The 18,459-nt window shown below is 38.1% G+C and overlaps 1 protein-coding gene across 1 annotated transcript; it reads right to left on the bottom strand.

The window, feature by feature from the left end:
- Positions 1 to 9,579: 9,579 nt before the first annotated feature.
- Positions 9,580 to 16,467, bottom strand: LOC133978002 (SH3 and cysteine-rich domain-containing protein 3-like). Its single transcript, XM_062416319.1, has 12 exons — positions 16,451 to 16,467; positions 16,106 to 16,184; positions 14,609 to 14,765; positions 14,422 to 14,519; positions 14,130 to 14,211; positions 13,507 to 13,610; positions 13,097 to 13,157; positions 12,889 to 12,938; positions 12,536 to 12,639; positions 12,330 to 12,381; positions 10,888 to 11,025; positions 9,580 to 9,678 (listed from the first exon to the last, which is right to left on the bottom strand). Exons 1-12 carry the CDS (start codon positions 16,465 to 16,467, stop codon positions 9,580 to 9,582), a joined length of 1,041 nt encoding a protein of 346 aa, XP_062272303.1.
- Positions 16,468 to 18,459: the final 1,992 nt, after the last annotated feature.

Here is an 18,459-nt window from a genome sequence, read left to right as displayed (position 1 = left end):
CCTGGCCGTGTTCTCCCTCTCTCCCATCTCTCTACCCCTCCTCCTCTGAAGTTTCTGTCTCCTTTTCTCCTCCTCCTTCTCTTTTTCTCTCTCTCCTGCAGCCACTTTCTCTCCATCTTTTTCTCTCTCGCTCCCACCAACTATTTCCAGGATTATCGATCTAGCGTAGGCTGTGATTGAGTCTCACTGGGTGTAATGCGGGCCCTAAGGTGTCTTCTGAATGGAGAGCATCATGAGTTATGGACTAACTATAGTCACTCTTCCACAACACCTGAATCACAGACAGACATAGCATACACTAACACACACACACATACACACTCACACAAACTGCTTTCCCAATGAAAACCATCCATGTGTGCAAAAATAAGAACACACACATTGATCATACATACAATCGCTTACACACACACAAGCACATACGCACACAGACACACACACACACATGTAAGCCTTCATTGAACTTAATTTCAATGAAGGTGTAACTCAGGGTATGACATCTTGTGCTTTTGCTCATTTGCATTCAGTGATATTTCATTTAACAGTGACCTCTGACATTCTTTTTTCTCTCCATTTTTACTACGACAAGGCTACATCACATCTGTCTTACATACACTTTCACGAATCAACGCCATGAAAAGCCACAGATGTGTGTGATGTATTAATTAATATACAGTACCAGTCAAAAGTTTGGACACAATTTCCCATTCACATCAATGACAAAGTGTGTCCAAACTTTTGGCCGGTACTGTACAAGACTCACAATGACGTCAGTGGTAAAAAAGCTTTACTCACCATTTAAACATAAGCAGACAAAGATGAGAAGGGTTGGTGCTGAACCAGCTGAGCAGCAGTAACTGGGCCTTGCTTGTATGACGCCTGACTCATTGATGTAAAGTGATCCTAAATGCAGGAAACAGCAGAGGAAGTTACTCAACTTTGTATGAGTATGTACAATTTTGAGCATTTCCATTTTATGCTACTTTATTCTTCTTCACTGCATTTCAGTGGCAAATGTTGGACATTTTACTCCACTAGATTTATTAAAGCGCTACAGTTACCTGTTATATTCAAGATTAAAATGTTCATCCAAAATGTATGATGAGCTCATAAAATAATATGCATTGTTACAGACTAGATCAAAATATTGAATCTTACATGAAAAAGTTCAAATTAGCCCCCCCCCCCTCTCTCTCTCTCTCCCTGTGTTTCCTCTCTCTCTCTACTGACTGACAAATAAAGACAAAATGCCAGATAAATAAACAATTTAAATAAATTTAAAAAGGAAGAACTACAGGCTATATAAGGTTGAATTTCTAGCTCCACCTCTGGCCAAACTAGGTGAAAAACAAAACTTCCCCGTTCTCTTCACTTGTATTGCAAACTTGCTACGCTATCAACAGCGGAAATATCATCCCAAAATATTAGTTCAGAGGATTTCATGGACGAGGATACATTTTACAGACTGACTTGGATATTCAGCTGTATTTATTGGAGTCAGAGTAGCTTCTTAAATACTGTTCAAAATGTCAAGTTTGAATATAGCGCACTTAAACATACCACCACCGCTTCTAGGAACACTTAGCCTCTGAGAGTCTCAGGAGTAGAAAGTAGCAGTAAGAAATTGTTTACCCTGAGTGCACATTTACAATGCAATCTGTCATTATAACCATTGCAATATGTCTGCCCAACAATCCCATTTTCAAAGCACAGATGCTCTCTGCAAATTGGTGGTATCATTTTTTTTGTAAGAATGTTTTTTCCCATATTGCATTTTAAGTGAAAAGTTTTAAAGTAAAATTAAATGGGATTTCCTCTTGAATGACTACACTGCTTTGTCAAACATATCAAAAGTGGAAGTAGGATTTTCAAAAACTGTAAATATGTGATAAAGTTTAAATGTATGACCTCATATCACACGCTGTCTCTCTTCAGAGAGTAAGGTTCAGTATATATGTACTGTCAATGGGGAAATGGCAATTACAAGATGAAGAGAGTGTTTCAACAGTTCATAGAAATATAAAAACACCACAGAGAAAGTAACAGATGTAAGGATATTGATCAGTCTGAAAATAATCAGTTTGCACAGAGAAGTTTGAATACAACATAAAAAAAGAATGAATGTCCTGTAAATAGCTTGTGCAACTTCAGTAGCACGCATCTGAATTGGCAGCATTGATTTCATGGGGGTCAGTTTAATCTGACTTCTTCGCATAACATACCAAACCGCTACAGGATATTATTGATGATAGTTTTGGAGCTTATAATAGGTCTCCATAATTGATTAAAAGGCATTTATTTTAGCATAAATCGGTTGCGTTTGCAGCTGATGTTTCCAAATGTATGCATGCTTTTATCCATGCATTAACCCTCCCCCTCTTCCTCGAGCATCCTACCAGCCCCAAAAGCAAAACGCTCATTGTGATTCGTGAATCCTATTAGGATTGGCCCCACAGTCGGCCTCTGCTTAGCAAATAAATAATGGTAATGATGATGATCCCTCATCTTGTCACTGGGGCTCTCCCCCAGGGGCCTCGCAGTGCAGGTGGAGGGAGCCTCTCCTGGCCTAATTGGTTCCAACCCTGCAGTCTTCTCTCCAGCCTTTTCTCCCTTTCCTCCCTCCCACCCTCCTTTCCTCTCTCCCTATCTCTCTCTTAGGAATCACTCAGTAAACTTGTCTGTCTCTTTACAATATGTGTGTTTGTCACCACCAACTTTAATGTATTCTTGCACAAGCACAAAACCACACTATACACCACCACTTTCTGTCTCTCTGTTCCTGTCTTCCCCTCCTAACAGAGATAGATAGACAAACGAGCTGACAACACATCCACATATTTGTGTACTGTACTGTGGTAACAGGCTGCCAATATCTTGCCACTGTCTTCCCCTCCGGTGTCTTTTTGGAAGCCGATGCATATACTATATACACATGGAATTGTTTAATGGTGCCAGACAGGAAACAGTTTCCATTTTCTACCTGTCTGTCTACTCCATGACTCTGACCCATGCCCTGCACTGAACCTCTAATCATCACCACACCTCATTCAATTTCCAATTTAAGAAAAGGAAGACAGTTTTATAAAAGCAATTTTGAACGTATGGGTAATGGAGATTAATAATCGTAGAAATCAGATTAGATAATTGAATTTTGGTGCCTCAATGAAAAATGGAGGGAAATAAAAGAGGTGTTATTCCGCAACAGTTGTTAAAAGAATCATGTCAGGGCTTTAATCTAACGCTTCAGAGGTTCTGTCAGGAAATATGAGATTTGATACACATTCACGCTGTCACACGCACACTCACACGCAACTGTATGTCACAAAAACAGACAGAGAGAGATCAAGAGAGTAAAATAACTTTCTAAAAATAAATCTGGTCCCTAAGCCTTGTAAAAGGCCTAAATATTGTTGCTTTGAGGACTGGGAGAAGATGTAGCATTAGCATTGGTCTGTGGAGGAGACTTTTTGAAACATTTCTCAAAAAATCAATACCTTCTCTGCTAGGCAAAGAGGATCTCTAATATAGTTTTATTTTATTATTTTTCCTCACACATTGCTACATTTCTCACTGGCTGGCAGAGGGAAGATGGATTTTCTCGACTGGATGTTAAATGTGATTGTGAATGTGGTGGGTCAATGAGATGATGCAGAGCTGCACTCTTAAGGGATGCGTCACTTTCTGCACATCCATAAGTGCAGTTTGACGCCTCACAAAGTTGTATTACTTTCTAACTGTGCCAATATGTGTTGTGCATGAAATATTACCACTGAATGTTAGCCATTGCTAGCCAATTATCTTAAACTTAAAATATTGTGAGCAAATACAGTGTATATGGCTGTCAGGTAAGTAACATAATGCTCAACTAATCATTTGAACTTAACATAAATATTCTAAGCATTAAGATACTGCAAACAAAAATGAGCAATGCACATAGGAACTCAATTTCACTCACACAAATAATTGTTGCCAGCAGGGCGCCCAGAGTTCTGCTGCAGGTAAAAGGAAAAGGCCCACGCCTGAACTCAGTCCTCCATCTGTAAAGTCTGATCAAGCAGACTCCTCCTCCTTCCTGCTCTTCCTCAGACAGCTCCTCCTCCTTCCTGCTCCTCCTCAGACAGCTCCTCCTCCAGACCTGCTCCTCACAGCACAACCTGTGGTAGCTCAATAGCTGCGAGCTACTAGCTTTCCAAAAATAAACTTATGACAACATATCAGCAACTAACTATATGACTAAAATGTCATTTTCTGGATCCTTATTATTTAATTATTATATACTGTTAGATATCTTGCAGGTTAGTGTGTCTGTGGTCATTTAGTCATGCTATAGCTGGTCACTGATTGTGCATGTATTGCTATATCATATTCAGATATTAATGAAAGTTGCATTCATACATATTAATATATTGATGATATGAATACATCGTTGTTGGTTTTTGTGTGTCACTAATTATTTAAATAACTAATATTAACGATTTGATTATTTGGAATATATTTCATTTATTTACATACTGTGTTCATAGGTTTATAAGTAGATTTCTAATATATAGTTTTCATGTAATTATATTAAGAGAAGTATAACAATTGGCAAGTGACTTCTGAAAGAAAATACATAAGATCATCCAACCAACAGGAGGCAGTAATACCAGCAGGGGGCAATAATACCTGCATGAGAGGGGCCTGACGAGAGAAGTATGAAGGGCCTTAGGGGGGAGGTATGAGGAGGGAGTTGGACCCGCTTGGTCCTCTCTGATCTCGCTAGCTGAGCTACACACACACACACACACACACACACACACACACACACACACACACACACACACACACACACACACACACACACACACACACTGACACAACCACAGGATTGGATACTTGTACACAGCTACCTGCCAAGAAGCAGGAATAGGTGCAGAAAAGAAACAGTGCAATATGTCAAGGACTTCTTTTTTTTTTTTTTTTCTTTGTGACAATAAAAGAAACAGGGAAACATGGTAATATTGTAGTGTGTTGTGGATAGGTGGAAAGGGCTTTCAAACATGTGCTATGAACACAAGTTTGAGTAAAATTGTGCTCTAAATCATCAACGATTTATATGTTTTTATTTTACCTTTATTTCACCAGGAATTCCCTTTGAGATCAAAGAGAGACCTGACCGAGGTAGCAGCTGTACAGAAAACACAACATATTAAAAATACAACACATACAATATACTATACAAATAAACACAATAAACCATGAGCAGCTAGATATTGCTTGGTACACAGTCATTAGTGTTACTGAAAGAGTTAATTTAATAGTGAAGCTGTGCATGGTTAATACCTTCCTTCCAGTATGGTAGCAAGAGGGTATTGCAGTGTTGATGGTAGGTAGATGCTGATTGGACAGGCTTAAGGTTATGGTTTAGATTAGGGTCATGGTTAAATGCATGGTTGCAAATCATCCCTCCAGACCATCCAGTATAGCACCATCCTTGATGTTAGTCTATAGCTACCATTATAATAATGCTGTTTCATGTGAGATCATCTCTCTGCTTGAGTTCTTGCCACGGCCTCCAGCCTGTTATTATGCTTTAACAGTAATTGATTGCTTATTTGAAAATTGAAAGTAACTCAATGACTGATTACTTAAATTGCAAAAATAATGCATAATGTTACTCATTACAATAAAAAGAGTAATGTGGGTACTCAAAGCCCCAACACTACATATTACACATTCAGGGAGGCTTCTGTGAAAAGTAACAAGCCGTGTGCAGCATCAAACTATACTCTCGTGTATGATACTTAACACCTCAGAATTACAGACTAGGGAGGGAGGAGTACAGCAGTTTACACTGTAATTCAATAATTTCATTTAGAAAGGAAATGACAAGAATACCATGGGAATATGTCAGCTATTATGATTATTATAGAGAATATCATTCCAGCAGATCTGCTCAGTTATTTTAGATGATGGGATCATTATCATTACCATATCAAATAACATTTCTTCTTACAAGGCAGGTATCTGCACGTCAGCTTCACAACTGTTATTCACAGTAAACACACACTGGCTCCCTGTGGTGTGTGAAGTCAGTTTGCTTTGCTCCATATCCAGTGCAACAGGGACCTCTGTTGGGTAAAATCATAATTACATGTTAACAGTGTCTCAGTGTAACACATTGAGATGCAGTATGTAACATATTTACTGAAATATGTGTTGATTTTACATACATTCCATTCAAATTTGAGAGAAAAAAATGCTTCCACTCTTTTTGTTTGACTACTTTTCTTTGCACCAATCTGGTTTAAAAGCTTCAGAAATACACATTATGTTCCTGTTACAATAGTTAAATCTTGTTAAAACAATGCCTTGAAACACTAGCAAAACTTGCAAGCTTTTTTTTTTTGTAAAGTTTAAATCTTCATCTCCCCAAACATTCAAATATTAATGTGATATACTGAACCTAAATTATGGGGCACATTTTATTGATTAAAATGATATCTTCCTTTAATCCTCTACCAAACATATCTTTTTAAAGACATTTTACAATTTTTCATAATTTTTCTCATTACAGAATGCACTCTTGATATCATGAACACTCCTCTTGTGGCCTTTGGAAACAGCAGTTGACAAAAAATCTCAATTTAAGGTGCAGTAACCTCACTTGCTCTGGAGGTTTTGACCTTGCAGCTGATTAAATTTGCTCCGTTGCCATGGAAATGCACACTTTCAAACTCTCAATCTGTTTACGAGGATAAGAGTGAATTGTCAAGCCTGACTTTAAAGTTAACATGGAAACGTTTAGTGCATCACTGTAATATGCACTCAAGGCAAAGTATAGATTCGGTACTGCTACAGATAGCTAGAACTGGACAGTTGGTGTTTTTTTTTCATCTTTCTTTTAAGTAACAGAATTATATATTTACTAGTTGTGATACAGTATACCCAGATTTCCAATGTGGGAACTGTGCCTTCAATTTTTTTTAAACATATGCTTCATGCAGCATTGACCAAATCATCCTGTAAACTGCTTTGAGGGCATATGCATCACAGTTCTGCTTGTATTTTTATATTTCTTAAAATATCAGCGGGATTATGTCCTCTTTGTCTGTTTCCTTGACTTTTTAAAGACATGTATCTGTCTTTAACAGATACATTTCCATAGCAACTGGCTAGCTCGATACACTAAGGGGGACCAAGGACACAGTTGAAAGCCCCAGCTCAAGCAAGTAAGCGGTCTTTGAATCAAGATTGTTTTATCTTTTGTGAATATTGTTTTATATTAATTAGGTAGATGAATGTGCCATTCATTCATGTGTACATATCTTTCCCTGTTTTTTCCATTCTACATTCTTAAAACAACTCAACAACTCAAAGTTGTTGTGGTGTCCCCAAATATGAAATTCTCTTGAACCGAATAGCTTCATTGCCACAGCCTTATGCTGTTGCCCCTCCATGCCCTTGCCCTCTCACCAGCGCTCTCACATATATATATATATACATAAGCATACACACATATATAAAATCATCCACCCACACAAATCCACAAATATTTTGGCAACCCTCCTCCATCCCGCTCGTCTGGAGTGGCAGGGTCAGGAGGTCAGGGATGACAACATGGCAGCTGTGATATCTTCTGTGCGCTCCCTCAGTCCAGAGCGGCATGAAGCAGAGGCTGTTTCCCAGGAGGAAGTGACCCGTGTCTGAAGGGGTTGCTCTGTTGTCCAATCCGAGGACTGCTGAAGCCTGGCGGCGCTACCTGCTCGGGCCACGCTGTTCCTCTCTTCTGACAGACAACAGAGGGGGAAGGAGGCGTGACCACGCAACTCATCATCTGCATCTGGACGTGGAGTGTGTGAGGGAGAGGAAACCAAAGAGAGAGAGAAAGAGACAAATAAAAAAGAGAGGTAATGAATGAGAAAATCAAGCTCGTATAGAGAATAATGAAAGAGCAAATTAACGTGAAATAAAGGAAACATTCTTTATTAAAAACACTCAGAAGGCAAGATGAAAACATGGAAAGTAAAAAATAGATATGGAAAAAGAAACCAAAGTGAACCTGTGTCTGTCTGTCTACGTGTTGCGTTAATCAGCCCTGTAGTCACCACTGGAATGTCTCTTTGGACTCACGAATGCCATTCCCCTCATTCCTGATCTCTGAGCCATCCCTTTACATAACAAAGCATTCCCACACTGTTTCCTGTGGCTAATTACACTGCACTCAGGTATAGCCACAGAAAAAAAGCTCTGCATCCTTTTGAAGCTCAGTAAATGCCACTGTCTCATTTGAATCTCTCATTTATTCCCCGACATTCCATACCTTTGAACGACACTAATAACCAAGTGATAACAAATTCTGCACCTTTTCACAAATCCACTCCTTGTTCTGTTTCTTTGACGCTTCTTTTACACATGCACACACACGTCATGTCTGTATAATGAAACACACTCAATTAATGTAAGAAAGACGTGTTTCCATCAATGTTGTGAGAATAACTGATGAAAGGGGCACGTGTGTCAGGTTTTATCATAATAACGTTGGATAGATAAATGGGAGTAACTAAGTCTGCAACATGTGGGACTTATTCACATGTGTAGATAGACAAAGGAAAAATAAATTCTCCTTTCTCTTACCTCTGTACTTACAGAAGAGTCAACATGTCAAATAGTAAGTTAAGTATCTTCCTTCCTTAGCCTTTAGTTTGTGACTAGTTTACAGAATACTTTAAAACAGGAAATGAGAGACATAGTGATGAATATGAAAACACATATATAAATGTAGTGTCTGTTTATGGCAATACAAATGAATTAATGCTTGTATGTGCAAAGAATTCAAAGGTACATTTCAGAAAAGTTATAACAGTTAAACTCTCATTTTACATTTACAGTAGAATGCCAAAAAATGTGAGAAATAACACTAAAAAGTAAACAGCAGCGCATACATATATAAAAATGACTGTGGCTACAAAGATGTTGAGTGCATAGTGATTCTACACAAAACAGCAAAACAACTTTTTTCTCTCTTTTTTAAAAACATTATATCAGGGCACGTTTTCACCAGAAAAGAATATTTTCCTAAATTCCCTGCTTACCTTTTATTGCAACTACTTTATATGCTCAACACACACGTATTCATAAAAAATCTGTGAAGGCAAAATGAAAAACCAGAGTTCCTAAAACTCAAGCAGGTCCTTTATTATTTAAAAAGCTGTAAATGTAACTTGCAGTAATACGGTAGGACTACAAAAGGTGCTTAAAAATAAAATCAGTTAATGTAACCTGTGTACAAAACACTGAACTCTGACCCATTCATTTTACATAAACTATTTGGTGTATTTTGCAGGTAAATTTTAAAAGATTTATTCAGTTATTTAATTCCCTTTGCATGCATAGTACATTCATCACAATGTCTTCTGCACACAGGCTTTGTGAGGTGATGTGAAGTTTACAAATGAACAAAACCTAATATCAACGTGTTAAAATTAAAATTCAAGTAAAAGTGTCATTGCTGCTTTAGATCACAAGCAGTCATGTCAGCTACAGCAGATGATAAAACTGAGGTGGCAGCAGAGTGGACCAGATGTCTGGTGCCTCTCGTCAGATCTCCTGCAGCAGGTCAGCGGGGAAGAAACCGAGTTTCCGTCCTGTACTGACCTTCAGGTAGCCATTAACTTCCTCACCCTTCTTCACCACAATCTGAGGACACACAAAACACAGAAACAACATTTCAATAATGCTTTTTTTATGCATTTATTGAATAGTGGGCAGAAAAGAGGCAGACAGGAAAGAAGGGGAGACAGAGAGAGAGAGAGAGAGAGAGAGAGAGAGAGAGAGAGAGAGAGAGAGAGAGAGAGAGAGAGAGAGAGAGAGAGAGAGAGAGAGAGAGAGAGAGAGAGAGAGAGAGAGAGAGAGAGAGAGAGAGAGAGAGAGAGAGAGAGAGAGAGAGAGAGAGAGAGAGAGAGAGAGAGAGAGAGAGAGAGATGGGTATAACATGCAACAAAGGTACCTGGTTTTAATCAAATCAGAGTGAGTCCAGAGACAGATTGAGAAATCAGAACATCTCACACATAGAACATAGACGTGATTGTAAAACATGTGAGAGGAATTGTATCGCCACTTTTATAACACGTATCTCTCTATCTCTCTAAGCCAGGCAGAACAAAATCAATCAGATCGGACTGAAAGTGAAGTATCATCTTTTCACTTTCTGAGTCACTTCATGATACTTGAAGTTTGGTCCATTATCTTTTGTATACAGATGATGAAAAGGATTTGCCACGTTTGAGTGTGTCAAGTAGAGGTATTTTCACAGTCTCATAACTCAAAATCTGCAAAAAAACAACTGGAACATACAGTATGTGAGCCGAAGTGTTTTTGAATCTGTCTCTGAAAATTTTAAAAATGTTGATTTCCAGATTCGTTAAATCCACTTATTTCAAAATGTCCAACTTTGGCACTAGTCAGTATCAACAGTCATACAGCTACAGAGTTTAAAAGCAGGGTTTGATGTCTGTGACTGAATATGAATCACTGATATTGTAACTGTAATTAGTCTCTTCTTGTCAACATGATGCATACTTGTGTGTTTTAGTGTGTTTATGTGGTCATGTCTATTTATGTGCATTCATGCATTTAATGACTGTATTCATGTGATCCACATTTACTTTACTGAACTTTGATTTGAATTACTGAAACTTTCTCAGCATGTGGAAGCCAGCGGATTAATTAAGACTTTAATTAAGCAAACAATCTAGAGAAGTAACATTAAAGGTAATAGGTTGTAACTGCGTTAGGCTGCATGTTTGTGTGTACTTCTCTTTCTTCTAATGGGTTGGTGATATAATTAAGTGTGTGTACCTGTGCGTCTGTGTTTGTGTTTGTTTATGTGTGTCTGTGTGTGTTAACCTGGTCTTTCTTCAGAGTGATTTGGCCCATCTCTCTGTTGCCAACAAAGGAGCGTGTCACCATGTAGACCCTCTCTCCTGATCGCACTCGGATGATGTAGTTGGCAGGAATGAAGCCTGTTCTCTCTCTGATCTTCCCCTGGTAGTGCAAAAGCTTTAACAGTGAGATGTTGCAGCCCCAAGTTTCTATATTAGATTTGTTACATAGCTTTATTTAATCATGAACGTATGTATTGTCCATTAACCATCCATAGTGGAAAAACTCAAAATCTCAAATGTTTTCATTCAGTCTTGCAAAGCCAAACCAAATGTCATCATTTATTCATATCTTGCAGTGCACTGTAGCTAAACTGCAGTTTTTATTATCTTGTTTGATCTGTCTTATCCTACTTTAGCTTTTTTTTTATATATCTTATTTAATTCCTTTAAATATGTGTTTTTATAATGCCTTGTGTTTCTTTTCTAAATGCCTTTCATGTTTTATGTTAAGAACTTTGGACTGCGTTGTTGTTAAAAGGTGCTATAGAAGTACATTTAGTGAGATTTGATTTAACTCCACCAGATACAGATTGGACAAACCAGCCAAAGATGGGGTTAGATACACTAATTGCAAGGCATGCTCCCTATTAATAAAAACATGACCTTCTTACACAACTATTTGAGAAAACTGTACATATAAAGCAGCATTCTGTGGCCTTTTCTTGTTTTAAATATTCAGAAACTGTTTACTGGACTGTAAATAGTTTGGTTGAAATATGACAGTTTCTAAACAGCTACTTCATTTTTTCCAGATTGTAAATTGTACAAACCAAACAACAAGCAAGCATGACGTGGTATGTTCAATTAATTTTAGTAAGGAAGGACTTGTGAAGTGAGAATTGTCAATCATGGACATGCAGTCCACTTTAAATTATGTTCATCTCAAGCAAATGCCTATGGAGCATTACCAGATCACCATGAGAGGGAGAAAAAGAGGCTATTTTGTATGCTGGTATTGTGATGCTATAAATGATTGATTTATTTTCTTAACCTGGAGCTCATCACTGTGAACTACAAGCTCAACTCTGAACAATTATGCAACTTGCAAAGCAGCTGCTCATAGTCATAGTTTATATTTATCATTTGTCGTCCAAGAATTTATTTCACAACAAAGTAAATATTGGCCACAATGCTGATCTGATGAGCAGCAGACTTATGATACAGGAGATGGACATTCCCTCCAGCCTGAACACAGTGTAATCGTTCTGGCTGGAAAAAAGATAATCATCTACTGAATGACAGTCTGACCAAATCTAATTAATTGTGCCTCAGGCCATCTGGCTGCCTGTCCATAAAAAATCAGAACTTTTGGAGAGGGGACAGGGTTGAAAGCACCACTTTAATCACAGATACACAGACGAATGTGTAGTGATATGAGAAAAAAAACAACTCATATGGACTCACCCTCCACCACTCTTCGTTCGAGTCATCTATCACTGTGATGCGGTCGCCAGGACTGAGAAGAAAATAGGTGTTTAATATTTAGATATGAAACAATGACACAAGCAAGAATGTTGGATCCAAGTGTGACAGTCAGGATAAAGACTGACAGAGAGATTTAATGACAAACTGAGCGAGAGAGATCAGGCAAAGTGTGGAGAGGTGCTTACTGCACATCCAGGTCGTCTTTCTCTATGGCCTTGAAGCGGTAGAGAGCCAGATAGTAATGAGACTGGCTGAACACACCGATCTTCCCTGGCTGAGGCTTTTTACTCTGAAGAACACACAGCATCATCAGTCAGTCATGACATCCTTTAAAAAGTAGCTTCATCACATATATTCAACATTAGCACCATTACTGTATTGTATTGCATTGTTTTTAATGTCTCATCATCATCATCATCATCATCATCATCATCATCATCATCATCATCATCATCATCATCATCATCATCATCATCATCATCATCATCATCATCATCATCATCATCATCATGCCATCTTCATCTCCACATTGTCTGACCTTGTCATCTGCAGGAAGTTTGTCTCCCTTCTTGTCTCCCTCTGTGTTTGCTAATTCACAAAACAAGAAAAACAAGAAAACAAACTAAATGTTTCACTTAGCATGAAAACTGAAACTTTACTGTAACTCCATATTCTTATTGTATAGAGTATTTTGGTGATAATTCTGCAGCTTATTCTAACACTGACAGCATGTTGCATCGACTCACCTCCTTCGTCTCTTTCCTCCTCCTGTTTGGGCTGTGACTCTTCTTCTTCCATCATCATCATCTGAACAAATAAGAAATTGTGATTTAAGAGTCACATAATAGCAAACACACGAATAGATTTAAAGAACAAAAAAGGAACAAGGCCACTCAATAGCAAGATAATTCCATTTTTAAAGTAAAATAAAGAATATACGGATTCTTCTAACCAACATAAAGACCTAAAGTCCACTACCAAACATCAAAATCTGCACCCTAGTCCAAAGAGACTGAAATGGTTTGACATATATACAACAAGTCACTGCAGAAACTGATGAATACTTTAAAATGTTAAATGATTTTCCTGTGTTTACAAGTGGCTGCGTGCTGTGCTATATGGCAGCTGGAGCTGTAAGTCTTATCAGTGCATCCACACTCACGTTCTTCTTGTCCTCCGACCCTTTTTTACGCTCCTTGTTGGCCATAATCACACCGATACGCAGCGTCTCAAACACAGGGTCAGTGCGGTTTGACTGTGCTGCCAATCAAACATCATCAGACAATACACAGAAAAAACATCAACGAAGAAATGTTTAAAGTTCAAAGTGCAGAACTCAAAAACAGAATTACTATTTTTTATTCTGACATTTTTGATGGCTACGTTTACTTTTGATTTAATAAATATCTTTTTCATGAGATTAAACACTCAAGCTTTTTTATTTGTAATGGCATTTAGCAATCATTTTAATGACTGCTCTTTTACTAATGAAAAACACACTCGAGACTTTTGTACTTATACAACCAGCCATCAGCTTACAGATGCTGACGCTAACATAAAATAAGGTCTCTGTTTAGAGCATTGGCAAATGTTTAGGTAAGTTGATGAAGTGAAAAATAGACAAAATTCTTTTGACCAACATCACTACAAATAAAACAGGTTACCTGAGTTTCTTTGATGCCAAAATTATATTCTGACAAATGTGTCAATATCTCACAATTCGTAATTTATTAAGGTGAAATTTCTCTTCATGTAGAAATGTTCAAAAGGTAGACTCACAAAAGGGCAGCAGCTGTGAGACTGTGGCATTCTGCTGACTGCTGTATAAAGGAGAGCTGTAGGCTCTTCTGAATCCAGGAGGCTAAAAGAGGAGAGGAGAGGAGAGGAGAGGAGAGGAGAGGAGAGGAGAGGAGAGGAGAGGAGAGGAGAGGAGAGGAGAGGAGAGGAGAGGAGAGGAGAGGAGAGGAGAGGAGAGGAGAGCAGATCAATGTACACAATACATTTAAAACCAAAAAGGCTGCAGTGTTTTTTTGAATCACGTTCAAAGTACAAAGAAAAATATGAAGCTCACAATTTTGCCAAAACACCTCTGGAACTCCACGTAGGACTGACACTGGTGGTGGATGCTGGTTTTGCAGTTCTTACATCGCAATGCAAACTTATTGTTCACTAAAAAGAAAAAACAAAATGAAGCTTAATAAAAGTAATACACTAACATCCACTTGTTTTGACACGCAGGAGACATAAACAGGACGTACAAACTATCATGCGCGCGCAGACGTCACAAAACTTTGGTTTCTTGCAGTAGTGGTCCTTGAACTTGTGAGGTCTGTCGTTGACTGGTTTGACTGGTTCTGGAGGAGGTGGTTCATCTTTTTCTTCTTCTTCAACCTCCTCATCATAGATGAAATAAACCTGGAGATGGAGGGTTCAAAATCACAAGAGCAGAAAGAAAATGGCTCATACACTCAACTGCTAGAAGACAAAAGTCATGATGGTAATTTAACATGAAACATGATGGTTTTAAATTACAGACAGATACAAGTTTTAATCTTATCCAACAGTTTTATCTCCCTATATGTCTCCTTATTTAACCCAAACAATCCTAATATCCTACACCACCCACAGCCTGACAGATTCATATGAGAAAATTTCTATTAATACAGAATCATCCAGCGGTCTGACTCATACAGAGTCTGTCCGCTCTTCACATAAACTGTATCATATCAGCCAGAGCCAGAGCCATAAATAATGACTTCAAATGTCAAAGAATCTTGAGTCAAGATTCTTTGACATTTGAAGTCATAAGCAAAATAAAAATGTGAAGAGACATGATGTATGTTTGGGCTCTTTTTGAACACACACACACACACACGCACACACACACACACACACACACACACACACACACACACACACACACACACACACACACACACACACACACACACACACACACACACACACACCACAGGTGGGACGGATTTAAAAGGTTTAAGATCTTAAAATAGCCGTCAGTGCCGATTGACAGAATTCCCAAATGATTGTAACAGAGCTTGACATCACCACTCCTAAATATACTGCAGTCTAGTCAAATAAAGCCATAAAAACCACACACACACATACACACTCAGAGGGACGCCTGACAGACTGAACTGACTACAACTCTCCATCACTGGCAGGATTAGAGGTGTCCTGTGGTCGTCAGGCTGCGGATTTACGCCACAATAACTGATAATACCGGAGACAGTTCACACATTACAATATCATCACCCGCTTTGGCAATCTTTTACAAGTCAAGAGACCAGAAAAACAGGTGATGTGATATCTGAACATGCTGGATCAAATACTACAATATGAAACATACAACATTAGACTTGGCAAATGCAAATCAGAGTTAAAGGGTCCATTCATTTAAAAACAAAATAGACATTTCCTTCAGTTATTTCTAGTAATCTCTCACCATTCACAGTGGGCAGTGAACACATAAATGACCACAAAACCAAAACCTCTGCATGGCTGTATACCACGAGGGTGAGAAAATATCTTTTGTGTTATTTGGCTGAATTGACGCTTTAAATGATTGATTCATGTGATCTTATGATGTTGATCACTGTCAGTCATAAATAATTCCTTGTGCTTTGTAACACTTTTTTTTCATGTTAGTTACTAGGCATGAAGAAATCTGTTTTATGGGTTTCTGCTTCCTGATGTGCGTGTGCCACGTGGTAAGTGTTGGATATTGGATGTCTCACCGTGTTGTCCTCCTCTTTCACCACGTTATCAGGGAGAGGTGGGTTGTCATGAATATCCACAGAGTCCTTGTCATCCAACCTGTCATCATCGGGTAGCAAATGTCACATTGAGCAGCACATGTTGCAATGCAAAACACAAACTGTGATCTCCCAAGCTCATGGTGGTCTGTATGTGTTACTGTCTGCTGAAAACATGTCATGTATTTTTGTTTCTTTGTTTGATATTAAGACCTCTTACACATTAGGAAAAGTCAATCTTATAATTATTTTTCAATTTGTGCAAAAGTTAATAAGGGTCAAGAGACAATTATTCCTTTACTGCTCCCATCTGCAGCTTGAACTCACGAGTCATAATGAGCCATGGTGTTGTTTGGTCAGTCGAGGTTTAGTCCTTCCAGATTTTTATCATTTGGATCAGCAGATGGCGCTGTAAACAGAAAACACATCAGCATCACTGCTGTTGCTGCAAAGGGAATCCCATAAAGTGTCCTCTGAAGTCCCTCAACCTACAACCTTAGTATCGTCAGAAAATGATATGTTCTCCCTCACCATGTTTGTTAATACTAAAGTCATCAGAGAACAGTGCAGTTATTTTAAAGGTGCAGTGACATCTCTTCTGCTGAGGCAATTTGATCTTAACAAAGTTAAAACAGGACTCACTTGTAACCTGGTACAACTTATTATGACCAAAACATCTACAGAGGCTTTCCCTGCTTCTCAGGTTGCTCTATATGTTGAAATACATGTTAAGGACACGAAAACAACAACATTAAGTAATACAACACTTTACAAGGGACTGGAGAGTATTAAAAAAGGTTTAAAATGATGAGTGGAGGTCTGATTATTCTTCTGGATGCACAAACATGTATACATAATATTAACTGACCGTGAAACTTGAATTCCACCTCTTCTTCAAGTGATGTGGTTCTCTCACATTCGGTGCTGTCAGAAGGGTTCCTCTCAGCTTGAAACTTCTCAGGACTCTTTCTAGCTTTTTCTACCGGCCCCTGTTGTTCTATCTTTTACATGCTGAGCTTTCCAAATGAGGCTCCAACAGGTGGGAGATTGGGATGAGTAATGCCAGCAGGCCAACCCAGCCCAGCCCTGACTCTGAATGTGTGTGCGTTTGTGGGTGTATGTGTGTGGCTCTATGTGACTGTTTGGGACAGCTGAGAAGCTGAGGAGGTCTCTCAGCTGGTTGTTTAAAAACTACAGTGCTGTACTTTTGGTTGCTGGCTCGGTATAGAGTAATGTAGACTATAATCACGGAATATTTGTGGAATATTTGTCACAAGAAAAGGAAAGTTAATCTCAACCAATCAACACCAGTAACATACTGAGCTACATCAACTTGTCTGGATCAAAAAAGTTCAAAAAGTATTTTGTATGCAACAGTTCTATCTACTGAATATAGCAGATGGAGTAATAATACTGTCACGTTAGATAAAACATAAAATATGTGTGCTCAGAGTTCAACCAGTACAATGATCATCATTAATTGGCTTAAACACAATCCACCAATAACTAAATGGAAACTATTACAGTAATAATGTACTTAATGTGTTTTAATTTTAATATACGTCTGGTTACAAAGTAGTTTGGTTTATTAATGTTTTTGTCTAACCTTGAAGTAAATAATATATGAGTGCAACTTTTTCCAAAGTAAAATGTGATTCTCAAATGAACACTGATAAATGTTATTCTTGCTCTAATTATTTCCCGTTTGTACTGGCATGAATAATGCACTTTTTTCGAAATACACTTTCAATGTAAATGATGGGGGCCAGAATCCAGAGTCTTCCTCCTGTACAAAAATGTATTTAAAGTTTTAATTGAAGCTAATATGAAGCTTCAGTCGTCAAATCAGTTAAATCAAGTCAATAACTTTTAAAGTGTATTTTTTGTGCCGTATTCTCTCTTTTTGTAACTTTACTTCCAACACAGCTGGACAGCAAAACTCTGTTTTGTTTTGTTTTGTTTTACTAAAAAGACTGTAACAATGGAAGATATTCACTTCATTTTACAAATTAAGAAGACTCTCAACTTTGAGTCTTCTTAATTTTCATTTTTGCTCTAAATGAGGACTGTGGATTTTGTTCCCCATCACTTACATTGTAAGAGCTTTTGAAGGAGATGAAGTGCACACACAATGAGAATGGACATTACTGTGAAGAAGAAGACATTCTGTCCAGCAGTTGTCCACCTGAAATTAAATATATTTGCATATTCATAGATTCTAGCATTTTTTATGAGGGAGAAGGAGTAAATGCCATTTCAAGGATTTTAACAAGATCACTAAACTTTTATGGAACTTTTGTGTCTTACATATTAAAACATGTCTCTTACATATTAAA

Source organism: Scomber scombrus, chromosome 3 (assembly GCF_963691925.1).
Source record: "Scomber scombrus chromosome 3, fScoSco1.1, whole genome shotgun sequence".
NCBI lineage: Eukaryota > Metazoa > Chordata > Actinopteri > Scombriformes > Scombridae > Scomber > Scomber scombrus.
This window is presented reverse-complemented; position numbering and strand designations above follow the sequence as displayed.

Bases quoted from the DNA above. Each gene is read 5' to 3' on its own strand.
- LOC133978002 (XM_062416319.1), bottom strand. The intron at 14,766-16,105 runs GTGAGACATCCA...CTCCATCTCCAG, and splicing joins TGAAAGAGGAGGACAACACG to GTTTATTTCATCTATGATGA. The intron at 9,679-10,887 runs GTTAACACACAC...GTGTGTCCTCAG, and splicing joins TCACTCTGAAGAAAGACCAG to ATTGTGGTGAAGAAGGGTGA.